Source organism: Dermacentor andersoni, chromosome 2 (genome assembly GCF_023375885.2).
Source record: "Dermacentor andersoni chromosome 2, qqDerAnde1_hic_scaffold, whole genome shotgun sequence".
Classification (NCBI taxonomy): Eukaryota; Metazoa; Arthropoda; class Arachnida; order Ixodida; family Ixodidae; genus Dermacentor; species Dermacentor andersoni.
In genome coordinates, this window is record NC_092815.1 from 3,521,209 (window position 1) to 3,543,904 (window position 22,696).

The window sequence follows — 22,696 nt, forward strand, 5'->3', positions numbered from 1 at the left end:
AGATTCACTAAACCAAGCCCACCATCACTCCCACTTTTAAACAGATTTGTTCGGTTCGTTTTTTCCCATAGAGGGTTCCAGATAAAGACCGCGAACACTCTGTGCATTTTTTGTACATTTAACCTGCTGCAATGCAAAACTTGCATTACATACCATAGCTTGCTTGCGAGAAATAGGTTGCACGTCGTGGCCCGTGCGAAGATCGACTTATCCCATCCTTTCCACTTTTGTGCATTTTCACGTAAGACCTCTGTTTGTTTTTTCCAATACTGCAGGGGCACTTCTAAGTATTTTGTCGGTGTTTCTTGCTATTTAATGTTCAAAAATGTCCTTGCTGCAACGTCCCATTCCCCATGCCAACAACCCAACGCACTTGTCCCACTTTACTGCACATTGTCCCACTTTACTGCACTTTACTGCGCATGTCCCACTTTTAACAGCATTGACAGTATGCATTATACTTTCATGATCAACACAGAAAACTGCAATGTCATCAGCGTAAGCAAGAAGGCTTACCCCTGCTTGATCTAACTGAAATCCTCGTATCGCGTTGTTCCTAATTACGCTTAGAAAAAAGGGCTCAATATATATGCAAAAAAGAAGTGGTGATAATGGGCACCCTTATCTGACTGAGCGCTATACTGGTATGCATTCACCTACTGATTTCTTTATTATCGATCTCGTCGTACATCCGGCATAAGCCATCCGCACACCTTCGCTGATCACATTGCCTACATTCACATATTCAAGTAGGGATAGAAGCAGATCGTGCGGCACGCGGTCCAATGCCTTCTCAAGGTCAACTTGCAGCATTGCGTCACAGCATTCAAGGATTGATCGTGCTGTGTGTATATTCGTCATAATTGTCCTTCCTTTTATTCCGCATGTTTGATGTGGACCAACTAACTCTTTCATTACTGTCTGCAGCCTGTTAGCAAGTACTTTCAGCAATATTTTATAGTCTATATTTGTCAGGCTAATCGGTCTATACGATGTGACATTACGTAATTTGATTGGGTCTTCAGCTTTTGGTATTAGGACCATGTGTGCTCACAAAAGATGGCGGTAGATGTTTGTTCGCATAAGCGTCGTTGTATACTTCAGTCAAATCACGCGCTATAACATCCTTAAACGCCTTGTACAATGCAGCGCCTAAGCCATCCGGTCCAGGTGATTTGCCATTATTTTAATGGTCAATCGCATTCTTAACTTTCTCCACTGTTATGGGCACTTCTAATATTTCCTTATTTTCATCATCTAATGTTGGCATCAATGACATGAAGTCTTTTTTGAATCTATCAGTGTCAACTTGGCTACGAAAAAACAATACTTTGTAATATTCCAAAAAAGAACTTGCTATTGTTTCTTTGTTGGTAGACAGTGGTAGACAGTGACCGATTATGTTCTATTTCTGTTATTGCATTTTGGGAAGCATATTTCTTTTCGACCCCCAAGGAACATTTCGTTGGCATTTCTCCTGTGCACCATTTTTCAGCTCTGGCTCGAATCAATGCTCCATTGTATCACTCTTTGTCTATCAGCTGAAGTTTTTGCTTCACGCTTTTTATGTCTTCAAAGAAATAACCGGCTTGTATACTTTCCGCTTCCAATAATTGCTTCAGATTATATCTAAGACGGGAATCGAGTTCTTTTTTCGCGTGACTTAAAACACTGGCCCTTTCAAGTGCTTTCAACTGGCCCTTTCAATTGAATTGTTTGCTTACAAACTTCCCGTTTATGTCCCCAATTATCTAAGTTTTCGGTTGTTTTATCTATTGCCTTGAGAAACTGCTTACAAAGCTCGTCGTCTTTCAGCAAGCTTCCATTAAATTTCCAGAGATCCCAGGAAATTTCTTTGTTATTTGTTTTTTTCTTTTCTAACACGAAAAGAAACCAAACAATGATCACTAAACGCAACAGGTGTGACTCGATAATCTCGACACGACTGAATTCGTTCAGCCGACACGTACACTCTATCAAGTCTACCATGGCTCGCACCCTGAAAGTTGGCAAAGGTGACCGCTTTTTCGCCGCAAAGACATTCACCCACGTCTTCTAGAGGAAATTCTAGAATCAAATCTTTCAAAACAGCAGTGCTTGCGTCATTGCGTTTCCCACTGGTTTTGTCACGTTCCGCGCATACACAATTGAAATCTCCCGCCAGGATTAGTCTACGCTCGCATTTCAAGTACGTCTCAATTTCTTCAAAAAAAGCTTTCGCTCTTGAGCATGAGTTGATGCATAAAGACAAATTACTCGCCAATTTTCTGTTAACAGGGAAAAGTCAGATACAATGAAACGGCCTGACTCACAGGTAATCACCGACTGCACTACAGCACCAAAGCTCTGCCGAATTAACAAAATGCACCCAGAAGACCTCCCCACCACATGGGCAACACACACGTTATAGCGTCCCGCGAAAGGAGGCACCATACGCTCTGTCTAATTCTCTCTCTCTACTGTGGTCTCCTGAATGGCTACAATATCGAAATCGGGCTCCGTTACGAGGCGTTTGAGTTGGTTTTGCCGCGTCTTGGCACTAAGCCCTGGGACGTTAAGCGTTGCAATATTTATCGGCCTCTCTAAGGACTCCATATTGGCGAGTGACACCAGACCAAGCCTACGGCGCTCCATAGAGTTTCCTACAAAAATTACTAGAGGGAACTCTGGCGCTGCAGTCGTTGTCCTACCATGGCAATGATGGGAAGTACATGGATTTGTCTGATCTTCGTGCTAGTGGATTCAGACGTTATTGTGGCTTTGTATATTACGCTATATAAATCTTATTGTCGTATATTTCAGCGCAATCTATATTCTTCGAAATGCAGAAGACGCCGGGAACGCGTACAATTGCTTTTAATTGCAACGATTGAGCTTGTCCAGGTGGCCAAGTTGAAACGCGCCAAGCGTCTCAAGGCACTGGCATGCCCGTGATAAATTCATAAGGGCGTTTCATTCGCTTGTCGATGCATGCGTCCATTGGTTAATGGTTTCAATATCAGTCTTCTGTGGTAGAGTCCCTAGGTTCGAATCCTGCGTCGGGCAGCTTTAATGATGTTTATTTAATTATTTATTACGCAATACACTGTTCAAAATGACGAGTTTAGAAAGTCACAAAGCCGTGTTTTAAGCCAAAAGGACGAAGTTTAGGCAAATCCATGTACTTCCCATAATTCCCATGCTGGGACAACCGCTTCCACTGCAGCTCCCGTAGACACTAGCGCCAGAGTTCCCTCTAGCAATTTTTGTAGGAAACTCTATGCGGCGCTCCTCTCACAGACCTTGCCTTGTAGCATCACACAGTCCAGCCGACGCTCAGGACGTCGACTTGCCGCCGCCGCATGTAAGCGACGCCGACCGCTGATGGCTGGTGGCGACACGGGGCTTTTTGGTTTCAGGCTCGGTCCCACGCCTCTCCGTTGATCGTAGCCGCGTGTCTTGAGAAGCCGTGCTTGCTGTGTTGAGTCGGCGCTTCGTAGGTGCTGCCTCGGCGTCCATTGCAGCCTCAGCCGTAGAATCACTTTCTTCGAGCGTCGCAATGGCCTCGCTTACTGCGGTCTTGAGTTCAGCTGTTTTCTCACCGCTCCCGGACACACTTAGTGCCAGCTGCTTTCCTAAAAGTTTGGTTTCAGAAGGGCGCTCTGCCGAACCTTCTTCGTACTTTCCTGTCGAAGCGTCTTCCACAGTGGCTGTCCGGCCCGAGCGTCTGCAGCCCTGTTCTCTTGCGAACCTGGATAGCTGGTGGACGCCACCAAAGCGGCCGCGTCGCTGATAGACGCCACCATGCCAGCCACGCTCTCCGCTTTGTCTTCGTTCATGAGCATCTTGCTCCGGTCTACTTCACCGCCTACGCTTGCAACTCTGGCAGGCGAGCGAGTACAATTAGCCTGCCCGTGCCCGAACGCTCGGCAAGCAGCGCACCTGGGCACTCGGCATTCACGTCGGATGTGTCCAGTATTGTGACATGGAAGGCATAATGGGGCACGTCCAGCCACAACCACTAACGCAATGCCGCTACCAAGACGCATCTGATGTGGGATGCGGTCTGGTGCGACACCTTCGCGCAGCAAAAGACGCACTAGACAAGTCGTTGACTCGGCGCCCTCAAAGTCTTCGGCCTTCCACCGATCACTGGTGACTTCCTTTATCTCGCCATATCCTCGGAAGGCTCGTCGAATGGTCTTAGAGGTGACGTCGAACGCGACCCAGTGTAGCTTGATCCTGAGTTCTTGCCGCGCTGGATCAATGACGACGCATGGCCGGTTCTTCACGAGTAGCGCTCTCGCGTCTAGCAGTGTCTGCTGTGCCTCATCTGTTTTCATTTTCAGCAGCCACACGTGCGACATTTGGTATGCACTAATTCCACCTACTTGCTGAATTACTCCAGCATCCTTCAAGGGCTTCCGGAAGTCGTCGATTCTATAAGGGCGTCCAGTGACGTCGCAGTGCAATACAACTGCGCGCATTTGTCCTTCACCTGTTGGTAACGGAGGCAAGATGACACGGTAATGCTTGGGCAACGCAGAAGACGGGATACCACGGCCAACGTTGGCCGCTTTCGCAGCTCTCGAGGAGCTGCGTCCGTGCTGCACGGCGTCCAGAAGCAGAATGACTCAGCCACGAGTTCGATGCTTCAAAGCGCGACAAAAGCGCCTCTAGTGAATGCGGTGTTGCCTTAGAAACGTGCCGTAGAAAGTTATACTGCGGTGTATATCGCTAATTATGAGCATGTAAACTACAGAAGTCGCAGTCAAGCGCGTAGCGAAGTACGTTTCCGCTACATTTCTTCTGCGCTTGGCGTGCACGCAGAGCCCTCTTGCGGCAAACACACAAGGCCCCCTCCTTGCAATGTACGGCGCTGCTCCGACCGGTGGCGCGCCACTCGGCCTTGCGACGCGGCTCCTCTTTCTGCTCACAGCGCGATTCCTAGGTGCAACGTCCTATGCGGGACGCCTCTGACGTGATCGCTGCGTCGTAGCGCGTCTGGTGGGAAAGCGCCCCCTGCGATGTGTGCCGTGCTAATGGCGAGGAGTCATGCGTCTGCGTGCTGCTCCCAAGCGCGATAGAGGACGATCCCAACGAGGCGTCAGCCCCATGATCGCGTCCGCCTTCGTGGCGCGTCGCGGCCCGGCTGTTCGTGCCGATCACGACGTTTGGCTCGCGTAGATCGTTTCTCCCTCCGAGACACCGAGTTCTTTGGTTCGTTCCGCTTGCTCAGGCGCACGTTTCTTCTTTGTGTGACTCAAGAGCATGCCGAGCGAATGAGTGGGCGGTGCGAACGGGGTGCGATAACGCTATCGCGTTCTACTCTTCAAGGTGATGCTTAAGCGTCGTGTAATTTTTTTATTAAGCACATCAGCGACGGGGGCACGGGCACTGTCGTGGAGCGAGATGACCCCATTCGTCAATTTTCCACGTCGTTTGTTCTTGATTGCGACACGCAGCCAATCCAGCGTTTCGCAATATCGAGAACAATGCATAGTCGCTCCAGGTATAGCAAATTATATCAGTAATGGCCTCTGCCGATCGAAAAAAAAATGTAAACAACACTTTCTGGTGCAAATGACGGCCTTTTCTTTCTATTGGGGTGGTGAATTCGAATGTTTCCACTTTAATCTTTATCGTCGTCTATCAGCCTTGTAGTAGTGGCACCATGATTCGTCCCCGGTCACAATTGGAGACAAGAAGTCGTCACCATCATTGTGATACCGGATTGGATGGGTCAAGGCGGCTCCGAACTTTTGTCTCCTGATGGTGGTTCAAACTCTTGGGCAGCCATTGTTCACGCAAGAGCTGATAACCGAGATGGAAATGAATTATGGTGTGAACAGAACCGTGACTGACGTTAACACGCTCTGTCTGTTCATCGATGTCTATCCTCTGTTCTTGTCTAATCAGCTCATCAACTTTTGCAGTTACGTTGGGGGTGATTGTACGGTGGCTTTGGCCCAGTCTTGGACCACCTTTGCAACATTCACGTCCTTCTTTGAACCGTTTCCTCCAACGATTCACAGATGCCGAAGAAACGCAATGTTCAAAGTACACAGCAGCCACACGGCGACTAATTTCTCGTTGGAAAACACCTTCAGCTGTCAAATAACTCACAACACCACGCTGTCCAACTTTTCGAGCGTCCATTATGTCAGGCAACCATGTTCGAACCACTGTATGAATGCATTAAATAAAAATTTTCCTAATACCTGCGTCTCACTTTTGTAAATGATAGATGCCTGTGTGCTACGCGCATGCCTCGCAGATACTGAACAAAACCATTATTGCGCGGGCTTGGTTGGCTCACTTTCATTTGATTCGCCCTCGTACATTAGAAATGCGATGATACAATGGAATATACAAGTGCGAAGATACAGTTCAGAAAGAGCAAAAAAGTATCACTGGAAACAAAGTTGACTTCACGTATACATAAAACCTCGCAATAAGATATTTAAATATACTCATGTCTCCAATAAATATACGTATCTAAGAAAAAGTCACTATATATGATGCGTCAAACAAGGCAAATAAACATGTTGTGCAATCACAGATTCACACATCACAGAATCCTTAGGCCCGGCCCCCCTCCACTCCCCCCCAATGTATCGAGCGTGACGGAAGGCGGCGCGCTTCCTCCCAGCTTTTCTCCCTTGCGCACACAAGACTGAGCCACCATTGTCTGCTCACCCATGCCAATCCCCCCCCCCCCGCCTTTCGCTTTAACTCGCACATACAGCGTGCGTTGAAAGCGATGTTATCGCCCTTGGACTTTGTACGGAGCACAAGCGCGACGGCGACGGCAGGAATGCACCTGGAGTCTCCATATAATTGCTATCGCAATAATATAATAAGAGTATCCGGCAATTAAAGCGTCCCGTGGCCTATTACTTTCCGCAAACGAAGAAGTAACAAAATTGAACTTTCACCATGCTACAATTCGCGGCGCCGCAACAATGTCTTTCTTTATTGTGGGGCAGGGGCACCGAAATGAAAAAAAAAAAGAACGCAAAGGAACGCATGTTGGCTACAATCAAATGCCTACCTTGGGCACCTAATATGGCTACCGAAAGAATATTGAAGGAAACGTGAGACGCTTGGTCTCTAGAGAACCATACGCATACTGTTCGGTACCCTACACCGGCGAGACCAGACATTACGGAGAGCTTGCGCTCAAGTGAACGTGGTCCAATCAGTCGAGCCCCGACGGTGACGGCAGCGATCTTCCATTGTTTCCTTTAAAGCGAAAGCTGTACTGGCCGCGAACTTGCGATTTCGCCGTGACGGTGCTCATAGGAGGAGCATGACGTCGCAACGCGCGCTTCGACGCGGATATTAAAGCGAAAGCCAGCCAGCGAGCCATTTCGGCTCGTCGCGTCGTATGCCGTATCCCGTAGACGTCTGCACGCCAAGTTTCATCCAGGACGCCAGCGCTCGTTTCTCCCCTGGTGGAACGATTTCACCTCCAACGGGTGTAGCTTTCCGTCGCCGCTTCCCTTCACGGTCGCGCCCGCGTTCAGTTCGCGCTAAGCGCGAAACGTCTCTTGTTTGCGACGGAGCCTCTTCGGATGACCTGAAATTATTATTCTGTTGTTAACTGTCACCACAGCAATGTAAACACGAAAGGGTTGATGCCACCAGTGACATTCTGCCGATTCACAAGAAAATGGTCCGAAAAAAGCAGATAAGACATGGATTACTGTGGGGCGCTTAACGAAGTAATCAACTGGCTAACGAAGCGAGCTTGTTCGTTGATAACTCGTGAGTGTATGACATTATTTATATGTAACCCACATGAGTTTGATGATTACTCCGTATATAATCCTTTTATTCATATAGAAACGTTCAGTTGTTCGACCAGCGCTTGTCCTGTCTTCTTTCTAGTGTTTCGTTTGTGTGTGCGCTGCCCAAGAATGGAAACCACTTCTGTTCCATGCGCTACCAGTAGCTGAAGTTCACGCGTGCCGAGAAATTTAATATGCGCACGATGCAATTAACGTGACTGGAGTTCATTCCTGCATCACCACTGCACTGATCGATCGAGTTACTGGACGATACACACCCGTGTCTTGGTCGCGCCGGCCTTGCTGAAGCAGAAATGATTACTAATACTTTCAACTTCCGTCTCTTGAGCACTGTTAAAAAATGACAAAGCTATTTACACTGGTGCATGTATTCTATGTTGTAGGGGACGTACTAGTTTAAGTTGTGGGCGCATGTCGTACTTGTGCTACGCGGCGATATATTTTGTTTATTTCCGCACAATGTCGATGAAGTCCGTTGTCGCCATCAGAGACAACACGGATTTGCAACAAACATTTTGCAGGAAACTGCAAAAATCACTTTAGCTAACGCGCATCGTATATGCCGACGATTGCTCCGGCGGTACATACTATGTCGTTTCCAATTACCTACTCAGCGTCACTTACATCGCTTAGCAGACGCTGCCCTTTCGCCGCATTCCAGGCATAAAAATAATCGTCAAGCGTACCGGCCTTCTTAAAGGCAAATAGAAGCATGTACATACGTCGTCCTTCGAATAAAACGTCCACGCGCACCCACGTAGGCACACACCGCGCGCGGTACGAAACGTGGAAGAGGCAATCAAGGCAGTGCGAACGAGAGATGGGAGAGGCGTACCACCCGCTAGTTTAATTTTGCCCCGCATGCGGCGCTCTGAACGCCGGCGCAGTAGTGATCCTGTATATAGTATAGTGTTCCTGTGTATAGAACGCCGGCGCAGTAGTGTTCCACCACTCGCGGCCTCGCGGGGGTGTCTATATATATATATATATATATATATATATATATATATATATATATATATATATGCGCTTCGCCTCAGTGTATTTAGTCGCTATGGAGAGCGCGAAAGAGGCGCAACAACGGCATAACGAAGCGAGGAGGACACAACGCGCTCAAGAGATGCCAGAAGAACGGGCTGCACGACTCGAGAAGCGTCCTAACGAAGATGCGGCTGGAAGCAGTCGTGCTATGTCCGGGAGTGACTCTTCAACTGCGGAAGAGACCGCTTGTGCAGCTCTTGCTTTCGCAATTCGACTAGGGTTAACCAGAACTAAACCACAGCCAATTTTTCTCATCTGCCAGCCAGACAGCGTTCAAAACGAATTCGCACCAAGTGCGCCGCGCGGTGGTAGTGGGAACACCAGAAAAACGCATGCGCTCTGGCTGGCTTTGGTAGCCCGCGGGTAGTGAGAACAAGAAAATTAAAGAGGCTCAATGTGTCCTCGCAAATAAATGTCGAAGTAAAAAAAATTAGTAAGAACGTAGGTGCCTTGCTAACTTTACTGTCTTGACATGGATGCTTTTGTGCAGGTAAAAAAAAATGTCGATATTTTTTCTGTGACATGACGGCACAACTGAACCACCACAGCGCTTCGTCTCATCGGACCTCACTGCGTGTTTTGTCAACTTCTCCGATAATGTGTTGATTTCGCTTGTCTCGTTGTTTGTTGCGATGTACGACTTTATAAAAGTCAGTGCACCTTTGGCGTCAAATGTTTATACCAACATTAAACTCACGAAGTTTCCCAATTGCAAATCTAAAGCACGGCTTTGGAAATGTCAATACACCTTTCGCATCAAATGTTTTGGAATTTTATGCCCATAAAGTTTCGGAATTGAAATCCATGCACTCCATATAATTTGCAGCCTCCGCGAGATGCCGCGACGAGTCCGCTCGCCATCAAAACGCCCTTGAAACATTGCGCTCGGATGGGGCTCCTTGCGTTATGTGACTCCCAGTGTACGGCCATTGCCGCGAAATCGAGCCTGTGTTCGCAATATGGGCGCTGAATTGTTTTTTCTAGCGTGGAAAGGGCATTCTACGCAAAATCCAGAATGATTTCTGGCGCCGGGGGTTGTTTCGGACGGCGGTGCATGGACAGCTCGAAAAAATGCCGAGGGGGTGGGGAGCCCGACAAGTGCCCCCTTCCCCGGCTGCGCCCCTGCCTGCAGCGTATTTTTGTTTCGTGCAAATTAGCAAGGAAAGCATTTGTAACCCCGTCCGCGGTGCCTCCGTTTACGGTTTTCATAGTTTCCTAATCATGCAGACACAGGTTTTACCGACGAGTACGATTAGATGCAGGCCTATATCTCTTTACGTATGTTGCATGCTTTGTTCTTCATTGGTCGCGTCACGCCTCCGTCGCTGTCTAATGATTTACGAAAATTATAATTTTCTCCACTTCTGTATCAACAGGGCGGGGTCGCATGTTTATTTATTTATTTAATTTATTTAAGATACTCTCAATGCATGATGGCGTTACAGAGAGGAGTGGTGAATCATTATACAATGTTAGATTAACACAAAACGAAACAGAAGAGAAGCGGACAACAGCGAATAAGGCGATGAACTGTATTGTTTAGGGTTGGTTCTCTTATTTCATGCGTAACATTGTTACTAACAGCTTTAATTCAGGGAAGGCAATGTGATGAAACGGTGGTACCGGCTGCTGCGCAGGACTACGGTGGTGTGGTTGCAGTGCACAACGTGGACCTGGAAGTCTACGAAGGCCTCATCACCGTCATCCTGGGCCACAACGGCGCCGGGAAGACCAGCGTGCTCAACGTGCTCACGGGTGCCAGATAGTGTGATTGTGTGAAAGCTGCGTATAGCTCGATCTGCAACAGTTACATTGCGCGCATCCACAAAGCTTTGCTGTCAACGAATTCCCTGTGATCGATATCTTCTTTAAAGCAAATAAGTATTATTTGGAGTAAATGTAACTATACGCCTTCGGTACCGTTGGCGCTTATAAAGAGATGGCAAATATGAATGTTAAGTTGCATTAACCTGACAGTTTACTTCCTGAGAGTTATCTTCTATACATGTTCACCTTGCACTGTCAGGTTATTCGCAGACGACTGTGTCGTCTACACAATAATGACTAACACACAAAATAAAAGCCCAGTACTCTTAGACTTCATTGAACTCGCATTTTAGAATTAGTTGCTAGTGGCAAATTGAAGTTAACATTTTTATAACTATGGCCGGGATGTTTACTAGAGAACATAATCCGCGAACAAGCTACAAACAATTCAGGGTATTGTTGTTCAAAGTGCATCCCCATTCACATATCTCGGAGTTCATCTATCGTCTGATTTATCCTGGAACGTGCACATCATTATCATTACCAGCGAGGCACCTGAAGCACTCGGCTTCATTAAACGTCACTTGTACTTGACCAACACTGCTATCAAACTATTAACATGCACTATACTTGTTCGTTCTATGATTAAATCTGTCCACATTATGCAAAAAACAAGTGAGTAGTGCAGACAGGACACAAGAGTAGAGAAGTGGACAACACGAACGCCGACTATCAACTGAAGGGAGCACTGAGGCGAAAAAAGAAAAGAAGACACAAAACTCATCTGCGCATGCTCAGGAATGGTAACACCACGTGTCAGTCGGGTACACGTGCCGGTCTACGTGAGAGATAATTGTTAAGGCACTTAATCTCTTCCTTATGTAAAGTAATCGAAGGCTGACTCACGCACGCACTTCCACCACTAGAGATATGCCATGCCTCTACCATAAGACGCGTATCTTCATTCTTATGCCAGTAAAATATCGCGCATTCATCTAACTCTGGCGTGCAGTTACAATCTCGGCAATGTAGCGAAAGATTAGAAGGCGATCCACCGGTTAACGACCTTTTATGTTCCATTAGCCTCTGATTGATACACCGTCCCGTTTGCCCTCCGTAGAACTGGCCACAGCTAAGGGGAATTTTATAAACCACACCCATACGACGGTCAGTAAAACTGTTGTTTTTATTATGCTTCACTGGACAAATATCTGTTCGTTCTTTGCCTTTTACCCGCTCCTTTTTATTCTGTACGGCAGCGCATATCTTACTAGCTTATTGGGAGCAGTGAAAGCAACATTAACATCGTGTCTACTTGCAACTTTTTTAAGCATGTGCGACACTGAATGAATATACGGAATAGCCACTACTCTTGTTTTGCTATTACTGCTTTCTGTAATCACGTCCATCCCCCTCGAAACCAACTTCTTTAGGCGCTCGGCCACAGTGGCCACGGCTACACTAGGATAACCTGCTTCTAATAGGCGCCGGACCTTCGATTTAAAACTGGCGCTCATTTTGTACATGCAGGATCTGGTGAGGGAAGACTTAAGGCACGACATGGCAATTCCGTTTTTTACTACTTTGGAATGCTTGGATTGAAAGTTTTGCAATGGCTTCGAAGATCTTGGGGAGTACTGCCAACAAACATGACTTTGTTCGAAGATCAAGGAAATGTCAAGAAACTGAATTACGCGTCATTGAGGAAATTCTTTGGTAAACTTTAATCCTCCCCCATAAAGTTTAAATTGCTCACTTACTGAGGTAGCAGCGGAATCGAATTCTTCCCTATTGCAGAAAATCAGGTAATCATCAACGTAACGAAATATCTTGATAACGCTATCACCTAAGGCTTTCTCTAAGCAGTTGTCAACCTTACTAAAGTAAATGTTGCTAAGAATAGGGGCAACCTTTGAGCCAATACAAATGCCTGATTTCTGCAGAAAAATGCCATCTCTCCACCCAATCAGCGTCGACTTCAAGTACATTGAAAAAATTTCTAGAAAAGCTCCCGTGGAAAGACCGCATCTGTCAATAAAAGCCGACTCTTGCACTTGTTCTTTAAAGGGAAGCTGAAAGGTTTTCCAGAAAGAATGAGTGAACATCTGTACATAATGGTTTTCAACCCTCCGAATTCGAATATCGTATCGAAACTGAGCGAAAGAAAGCGCAAATATATTTTATTTTGACGAAAAGTGCAGCAGCGGACACGCCCAGCTCGCGCGTCTTGTTTCCGCCTGTGATTGGTCGGGCGCCTCGTGACGTCAACTCTAGTAGCCGACCGCTGCCGCTACACATGAAGCGCGGTGCCAGGTAGTTTGGTGCTGTTTTTCTGAGACAGTAATGGAAAATGTAGAGAGACTGCGTTTTTCTGAGGAGTTCGGCGTTACTCCCTTCATGTACGAGCCGATTGCGAAGAGCCGGCCTCTCGAAGAAGCAAACGATGCTGGTGTGAGCAGTGCTTTCGACGCGAACGAAAGCAAAGTCTTGGGATCTCCTCGTGTTGGAAATGCTCTTTGGTGAGTATGTTTTTTGCAAAGCGATCTAGTGATCTCGCCGATCTTTCGCCGATCTATAGTGAGCTCGTTTCCGGTCAAACAACTGTAGTATTGTGTTCCTGCAAGCCTCCTGGTGGAACGTAAGCGGGGATGCGATCGTCGGCATTTGTGCGCTGTCCAAAGCTGTCGGCAATCTACAAAGACTGTTTAAACGCGTGAAAAGCTTCCCGGTTCATGCAGTACGTGTAGTGACCTTCATCTGTTGACTACCACGTTGACTACCACTCACGTTGATTACCACTCACGCTGACTACCACTCTACATACACGCAGACGCACCAACAAAGGAATGCAGGGTCGATTGAAGCAGATTACGATGGCACGCACGCAGAAACAAGCGCGGTCAGGCACGGTCGCGGATGCTGCGAAGGAACGAAACACTAGAGTTGACGTCACAACACCGCGGTTTCCGGTCACCGCTCGCATCGTCAGCGTCAGCAGCAGCGCGCGGCATTCGACGGGGGGCGGAGCTACAGCGCAATTTCAACCGACGATTACGCCGCTCCTAATTGAAAAAAGAAAAAAACCCAAATTTTACCTACATGGTTTATAAGGTTCCCGCATCCGTATATGAGCGTCTTATTGAATTTGACAGACTCTTCAGCTTCCCTTTAATGCACTCATTTACGGAATTTAGCAACCCGTCATGCGGCAAGGAATAATAATGAAAAGAATAATAATAAAAACTAGTGAAGCTAAGCAGTTCTGCTTAGAACTGCTTAGCTTCACTAGTTTTTTCAGACCCCTTTTGCTTACGTAATTGTCAGGCACTAGTTCAAAATTTGAGAGAGGAAAATCCTGGTGATTGTACAGCTTTTAGTATGGATATCGAAGACCTGTATTATTCCATGCCGGAAGTCCTTGCGGGAGCCCAAACATAGTTTGTTTCTTTTAAACTTTTGTTTCTGCGGTCGGTGCCCGATATTACACAAGTATAAGGTATCCGCCAACCGAGTTTTCGTGAAAGCCTAGGTCTTGTCTCGTGTGCCGAACAGGGCAGCGAGCAGCGATGCAGAAGGCGGCATTCGTGCGCACTTCGTTCGCGCTTGCGTAGCCTCGTTGTGAGCAACCACGTCCCCAAATGTTGCACGTCATCTCTGTAACCCTTGCCCTACGACAGGCATGTGCAGTCCCACAAGGGGCACCGTGAACGTGTGCGGGTACGACATGATTCAGAACACGGCGGAAGCACGCGCCTACCTGAGCTTCTGCCAACAGCAAGATGTGTTCTTTCCTGACCTCACCGTCTGGGAGCACTTGGCTTACTTCGGTGCGGTGTGTACAAAGAGCCCAGTGCACGTGCTTACTTATCTTGTATCACAAAATAGCCGCAGTATGGCCCAAAAAAGAATCATTCATACTGATAGCTATATATTAGACAACTACACGAAGTAACATTTGTAGTTTTGTAGTTGTTTTTGTAGTTTTGTATTTTGTAATTTTTTTTATACATTTGTAGTTTTATCGGCCCCATGAATTGCAGTAAACATTTTCTTACTAATTAACTTAATCAACAATGTATCACTATCGCTCATTAGGAACTCATCTGACTGGATGATCACCAGAGGAACCCTCGCTGTCACAACGTTAGCCTGATGAAGAGCCAGCTGGAAGCAAACCTTCGTGCTGCCTTCTAAGCGCCACGTCTCGAAAAGCTGAGATAACGCGACCTCGAACACTGTAGGCGCGGTTTAACACAGCGGCGACAATGTCATCAGTCATCTAGTCTTGCCCTCAACGTTTGCGCCAGCCGCAGATTGCTTGCAAGACATGGCGAGTGGGATGTGTATGCGCCACGGGGAGCCGTGCGCAGCCACGGTCAGGTTACAGGAAGAGAGGCGCACTCACCTGAGGCGCTATAAGATGAAACTATTCCAATCTGTTTTTATTATATTTTCTTCGTTAGCCCTACGCGATTGGCTACACATTTTGGGTCCACGTCCACTTATGCCTGTCACAAGGCGGCACGAAAACCGTGATAACGCCCCATCTCAATATGACGTATACGCACTGATCACGCATGATCAGGCAAACAAACGGAAATAAATTTTCCGATTCTATGCCTTCGTAACCATTAGCCTTTTGCCATACGTGAAATGCTTTGAGGACGCGCCTAGTTAACCTCTTTGCCAAGTGATATCGCAAAACATTGGAAACTCATCACACGTCAAAGTGACGTGTACGCACTGAAGATGCAATAAAATGTCGAACAAAACTGCGCTTTTTTGGAATAGCCGGAGACTGCCCCGTTCCGAAAGGAATCGAAGATGGCTGCCTGCCAGCCGTACTGGCACTGGCAAGTCGGAGCTGCCTACGAGAATGAATTTCTTGGCCTCGAAAAAAAGTCACATTTTTACCCGACAGGCGAAGAATTGATTCCGATAGCAAATTATTAAACAGCTATACGAAATAAGGTCAGTCGTTTATCAGCTGCATGAAGTGCTCTAAACGTTCGCTTACTAACTAAATTAACAAGCACGTTGCCATGAGCACACAAGAAAATACGAGCACATGTCACTCGATGGCCGTGGACACTTGCTGTCAGAACGCTGGCAGGGTGGACAGCGGCAGCAGAGGAGAGAGGATTCCCCTTGGTGCTGCCTCTCGCTCCAACAAGAACTAGGCGCGTGAGAACACAGCGCACACGAAGCTGTCCACTATATTCGGCTGGCTGCCTTCAAACCCAGCGCAGACTGCCTCCAATATATGAAGCATGCAGCCGCGCTCACCTGCCACAGCTGGAGTAGAAGAGATGATGCGCACTAAGCTGCGCCCTCCCCACCCTCCCTCCTAGGGCGCACCCATCTCCCCGAGCATGTAAAGACGGCGCACAGCCTCCCCACCTTCCACCCTTGCGAGCGCGAGAAGACACCTCCTCATTAAGTCTCCGTACTTCTCGACTCACCATCGCAAGCTTCCGCTGGCACCTACAGCATATGGCGCGCGGCCAGAACCACTTTCTACAGAACCTCATGGCTACAGCGAAGGCGGAAATGCGCCCGGAGCATCCATGTAGCAATGAAATGGTTACGCGACTGTACAGCGTTGTCGAGCCCTTTCGGCAGGTATACGACATAACCCTGTCAAAATTTATTGACTGATCGTTCGCTTTGGCGACATCTTCAACGCCCCATCACACGCCTCTACAAGCTAAGCAAGAAGAAGCGGACCAATCGGAGACAGCGGCACCACTCTCCTCCATCGGCTATCTACATTAGCTCAGCAATGCCGAAGCTCTCTCCTCTTTTGCACTCTTCTTGCCTCTCGTCAGCCAATTTGATTAGAAGAACCTATCAAAGTAGGCAATGCTATTTGCTCGGAAAGCGAACAAAAGTGACGTCCTATAAACGAGCAAAGCATTTAATTGGGCTCTTCAAACAACGCTCCCGGTCACCGCCCGATGCTTGCGTTCGTTGGCGGTTACGTAAATTTGACGTTAGTAAATTGGAATAAAGTCATAATGGAATGAATTTAAGTTATAGCGGCCCACGTCCCCCCCCCCGCCCCCCCTCTCAGTCCTAAGCACGCTTCATCTCATAACCTTCAACACTGGGCGCGCGGGAAGGAGACGTGCATCAAATCCCGATTTTTCTTGGAAGTTTCTCGCACGCTTTCTCTCTCACCCATAGGATACGGCACGCGAGGCATGGTAGAATCCTCACGAATGTAGAAATTTGGCCTTGTTGGTGTAAGATTTCGCAGTTCTTTTCTTGTAGCGCAAATAGCACAAGACCGTTGAAGTACAGCGCCCGTGTGTTTCGGTTCTTCTACGTCCTTGTGCCATTTGCGCGACAAGAAAAAACCTCAAAGAGATAAAATCGTGTCGAGCTTCGGGCTTTGTACAGAACATCGTGACCAGTGTGGCGAAAATTCGCCCAGCGTGTCGATATAATAGTTATCGCAATAAAAAGCTGCATCAATTCAATGTTTCCGGAGCATGAGAGCCACGAAAGCTTTATGTGGTCGCTCCCTCGCTTGCCACTTGCGTAGTTAACAAAACAATTTTAAAATGCCGCACGGAGAGTTTTTGACGTTTCCTACCTGGTGTCGGGTAGTATGAAGGCCACCCGCCTGTCGCGGAGTGGTAAGTAATAGGAGAGTCATCACACTGCCGTCTATTAAGGCTTAGTCTCTAACTGAAAGGCTTGTAAGCGCTACGCCATCCACTAGAATGTCTCCACAAACTAATAAATTGTTGAATAATTACCAAATATCATGCAGCAACAGGACCACATCTTGGCTCAAGCGTATTTTGCAGCACCAGACGACTGGTCATCAGCAAACAAAAGAGAGTGTCACATACGAAGAAAGCATACGAAGTCCCCTTCTAGATGATTAAGGGCACTGGGCTGTGTTTTATTTGCAGCTCCAAGTGAACGGCAGCTTTAGGCATGAAGGCTATGCTGCAGTTGGACTATGTTGTTGCGCAGCGCACCTGGTGTTCCATCTACACATTTCTTCAATGGCGGGCAGAGGACGTAACCAGAAATAATGGGACAAGCACCAGCAAATGCTGTCGAGAAGAACAGCCAGTGCTGTTCTTGGCGCAGTCATAATGGGAACGAACACGTGATCGTTGTGACAACATACGACCACCATATTTTCTTTGTTTGTGCCTCCTAAACTAAGCTCTTCTTGCACCGTAGATGCGGAGGGCATTTTGTCTGCAAGTTTCTGAGAAACTTCATTAAAAGGTCAATTAGGCCTACGTTATTAAAAAGCGGTATGGCTATTCAGTGTTCTATACCTGGTACTTGGGAGAACTTGTGTTTGGCATAGTTTAACGGGTTCTTAATATAAATGCCAACGCTCTTTAAATTTCAATTTGAAGCTTGCTCAACAGTGCTTTATTTTGTAACAATGAAATACACTACAATGAAACTTTTAAGCACGAAAGTCTTTGCGGAGGCCTTAAAAATCGTCCTATATATCAAACATTTGTAATTCTACTTCGCTAGTTAATCAAAATAAAAATGCTCTAGAAATGCCAGGTTTATTGCAACAATCACGTTGACTCCTTCCAAAATAAGGCTGCTAGATTAATAAAGCTTGACTACTTTTATTTCACCAGCGTATCCCACCAAAACATTTTGCATTCGTTACGGCTTCAACTAAGATGACTAAACATGTAAAGCCTCCTTGACAAGTGCAGAAGCGTAGGTAATTGGGTTAGTTGTTCCGTGAGTGTCAAATGATGGTGCTTAAGTTTCCTGCACTTCCTGGAACGCACAGGATAGGGCGAGAAACAAATCCACTCCGCTTGCGTTCAAACTACTGGAGATAGGGCCACGTCTAAAACGAAAAAAATACGCGAGCAAATGACAAACTAATAACCACAATACACAACACACAACGCAACACACAGCCCTAACGGAGTGTACAAAAAAATTGCAGGACGCTTAAGCTTCGCCTTCAAGAGTGGAACGCGATAGCGTTAGCGCACCCCGTTCGCACCGCCCACTCATTCGCTCGGCATGCTCTTGAGTCACACAAAGTCGAAACGCGTGCCTGAGCAAGCGGAACGAACCAAAGAACTCGGTGTGTCGGAGGGAGAAACGATCTACGCGAGCCAAACGTCGTGATGGGCACGGACCGCCGGGCCGCGACGCGCCACGAAGGCGGACGCGATCACGGGGCTGATGCCTCGATGGGATCGTCCTCTATCTCGCTTGGGAGCACCACGCAGACACTCCTCGCCAGCAGCACGGCACACATCGCAGGGGACGCTTTCCCCCCAGTCGCACTACGGCGCAGCGACACGTCAGAGGCGTCCAGCATCGGACGCTGCACCTACGAATCGTGCTGTGAGCGGAAAGAGGAGCCGCGTCGCCTAAACACGAGGGTTCGAGTGACGCACGTTGGAAGTTGGAAAGGGAGAGAGCATGAAAACTTATTAAACGCAAGGGTATTGGGGCATCCTCGCACCGGTCCCCGCACGGCCCCAATGCCCCAATGCGCTCAAACGAGACGAAGGGGAGAAGCGGACGAGGCGGGGCAGCGCCGCACATTGCGGGGAGGGGGTCTTCTGTGTTTGCCGCAAGATCGCTCTGCGTGTGCACCAAGTGCAGAAGAAATGTAGCGGAAACGTACTTCGCTACTCGTTTAACTGCAACTTCTGTAATTTACATGCTCATAATTACCGGAATGCACCGGAGTATAACTTTCTACGGCAAGTTTCTAAGGCAACACCGCATTCACCAGAGGCGCTTTTGTCGCGCTTTGAACCATCGAACCCGTGGCTGAGTGGTAGCGTCTCCGTCTCACACTCCGGCGACACTCGTTAGAGTCCCACCCAGCCCATCTTGCAAGTTGTTTTTATGTATGAATTGCCTACCGCCATTTTTCGCTCACGGCCAACGCCACCGACGCGAACGACACCGGATTTTCTGCGACACGAGCTCCTTAGCGCTCTCGCGTTAAAAAGTACACGGAATGATTCACATAAACGCGCGATTGAAACTGGTGAAAGAAGTGCCGACAGAAGGTCTGTGAGCAGTTGAAACACGTGGGCTCATTGCGGCGTTCAGGTCGAGAGGCCGATCCTATGAAGTACCGGGCAGCTATTTCCTCGCTACAGGCTCGCGGACTCGCAACGCGTTTCGGTCTGCTGGCTTAGGACCCAGGCCTGTGGAACTTAAGCCTGATGGCTTCAGGTGATACACGCCCGTGTCGCCCACACTTCCAATACACTCGTGTACTTCCCGCAATGAGCTCCCCACTCTCTCTCTCGCTGCGAGCCAGCGATGACGGGGCGAGGAAGCCAGGCGACTTATGGAGAGCATCGGTTGCTGCGGTAGTGTCGGCTATGTCGAGAAGGGCACTAGTGCCAACGCAGTGACTTGAACATAAAAAATACAGCTGACAGACAGGACATGAGGAAAGGACACACAACATGTGAGTTCCTTGTTTACGTCCCGGCCACTGCCCTGCTTTTTTGCTACTCAAGTCATGAATAGTAGAGTTCATTTGGGAGCAGTAACTGTAAGGTTCGAGTGTTCACCGGCACCAACGTGTCCTCAGCGTGGTGCGCAAAGGTCACAAGGGCCCAAAAGACGTAACACGTGCAATGTGTGCAAAACACTTCCAACTGTGTAGGCAAGTCAGAAAAACGTTCTGCGGCGCCTCTTTGTCTGAGCATATGAGTTGTGATTGTGCATGGTCGTTGTTCGTGGTCGCATAAGACTTCCCTTTTTATGCGCATTTCTCATATAATATCCACAATTGCACTTTCAAAGTAGCTCTACTCAGAGAAGTATGCATCAAGAGCTGACGGTAGCTTTCCTTATATTTAGCTCAAGGGAATCGACCGAAGCTCCCTATCAGGCCGCATCACTGAATCCCTGAAGGTTGTTCGGCTAGAAGACAAAGCCAGATGCCTCACCTCCGTCCTTTCTGGCGGCATGAAGAAGCGCCTGAGCATCGCCATGGCCACGATATCCAAGCCGAAGGTGAGATCCAGGAAAGCTGTGTGCTGGTCACTGGACGAACGGCATTTTTGCTTCCACGCTCTAAGGACTCTAAAAGCATCAAAATAATTCTAATACCGCACCAGAAGAATTTATTACTTTAATGCAGTGGTTAGTCTACTGGTTAAATACACTTGAAAATGGAGTGTTGGGTTGTAAGACCAAATGAAGTCTGAAAATAACCTGTGTAAACCTTGGCACATGTGTACCAGCTGCAGAAACTCATGTATATAAGAAAGCGATGCTATACAAGGGATTCCCACACCTTTGGGAACATCTTAAGGTCATGTTTGTCACTGCCCGAAATGTGCCCAAAACTTTGCAAACGCTTCACAATGTCCTTCACAGCATGGTGGTTTCGGCGTCAAGGGGCCGCAGATGTCCGCATATCTGTTAGCGCAATAAACAGGAACTTAGAAAACTAGATGCAACTCCACGTAATCTGCTGGAGAAGAGATGGCGGCACGTAAGCTACTGAGCTCTTTGTGATAAATCCAATGCCTAGGCTCCTTTTTTCTAACTGGGCACACTGAACAAAACACGATCGCGCACAAAAGATGATCTGGCTGTGTGCGTGATTGTGTTTTTTGTGTATTTCCTGATAAAACTGTGCCGCGGAACATCGCATCCGAGACCAGGATCCAACCTTTGACGCACAGCCATTTCTTGTTCATAATCGAGAACGGACTAGTATCGAAAATAACTATTGAACGCAAATTAAATTAAATAATTTAAACTATGTCGTCTAACGTCCAGAAATTTCAAAGTGGGCTATGGCGCAACAGTGTAGTGTTCAGGGTTAATTGTGACCGCCTGGTGTTGGTTAATGCGCACATTAATGTAAGTGCACGGCCGTTTTTTTCCCTTCTTGCATTCCGGCCCCGTGAAGGTGCAGCTTCCGATCCTATAAACTGAATATGCGACCTTGTGCTCAGAACCAAAATGTCAGTCTGTGAGGCACCATGAGGTACAGTGAAACCTCGTTATAACAAAGTAGCATATATATATATATATATATATATATATATATATATATAGCTGACTACGCCTATACGCTACGACTATATAGCTGACTACGTGAAATAGCCCTTGCAATGTTCAAAGGGATTACTATTGCACTGCATGCTATAATGCATATTACGAAGTCATCATCATCAGCCTATATTTATGTCCACTGCAGAATGAGCGCCCCTGCCTGTGATCTCAAATTACCGCTGTCCGGCGCCCACTGATTCCAACTTGCGCCAGCAAATTTTCTAATTTCATCACCCCCACCTAGTTTTCTGCCGTCCTCGATTGCGCTTCCCTTATCTTTGCACCCATTCTGTAACTCTAATGGTCCACCGGTTATCCAACTTACGCATTGCACGTTGCAGGGTATTGGACATGATAAAGTAATTCGATCTCCCCCTTCAACTTAGTTGTAATGAGATTTTACGTTACTCTTGAAAATTTCATCTGTTTTAGCCAAAATTATTGTTACGCTAGAGGAAACATATTTTGCCAGGATAGGGCCGGGCGCTTGCTTATTTCTCGCCTTTTCACCAAAGCACACAACACTCATTGCGGAATGAATGTATTTTTGAGGATTATAAATTTGTCAGTACCAAGGTTCGAGAGAACACGGACAACCCGTCTTTTAACTCCCGTGACAAGATCCGAACCTTTGAAATGTAACCACTACCTTTTCATGCCACTGTCCGCCAATTGTTCATTTTTTCCACCTAATAAGTGCAACTTTTCAGGTGCAATAAACGCAAAATGCGTGACCATTTGTCATTGCTGTTCTTTACTGGACCCGTCAGATTTATCGAAAGATTACCCCGTCCACATTCGAGCTCTTAGCAACAATTATGAAGGTCTCAGTACGTCAAGAAATTTCTAGGCGAACTTATCTTTACGGATACACGATACAGTGGCGAATCACCTGGCGTACATGGTGAGTCCGAAACAAGTGTATGAGTGAGTGCAGCTCACCGGACAATTTCCGAAAGTCGGTCTCTTTGGGAAACACAGTTTGCTACTTTTGTGTATCTACCGAGTGCTCCTTTTTAAGCTGTGGTTGTCGTTAC

At 47.4% G+C, this 22,696-nt stretch overlaps 2 protein-coding genes across 6 annotated transcripts in view; both read left to right on the forward strand.

Annotated features, from left to right (window-relative positions):
• Positions 1-11,796, forward strand: part of LOC129387877 (ribose import ATP-binding protein RbsA-like) — a 66,051-nt gene extending 54,255 nt beyond the window's left edge. For all 3 annotated transcript variants that reach the window (XM_055077598.2, XM_055077600.1, XM_055077599.1), the window contains one exon: positions 10,472-11,796. In XM_055077598.2, the coding sequence (XP_054933573.1) occupies positions 10,472-10,600 (129 nt within the window). In that variant the 3' untranslated portion in view covers positions 10,601-11,796. The remainder of the gene's footprint in view (positions 1-10,471) is intronic.
• A 100-nt stretch (positions 11,797-11,896) lies between these two features.
• The window catches only part of LOC126542925 (ABC transporter A family member 5-like), a 282,490-nt gene continuing 271,690 nt past the window's right edge, over positions 11,897-22,696 (forward strand). For all 3 annotated transcript variants that reach the window (XM_055077597.1, XM_055077595.1, XM_055077596.1), the window contains exons 1-2: positions 11,897-14,433; positions 20,451-20,606. In XM_055077597.1, coding sequence (XP_054933572.1) covers positions 14,281-14,433; positions 20,451-20,606 — 309 coding nt within the window. In that variant the 5' untranslated portion in view covers positions 11,897-14,280. The remainder of the gene's footprint in view (positions 14,434-20,450; positions 20,607-22,696) is intronic.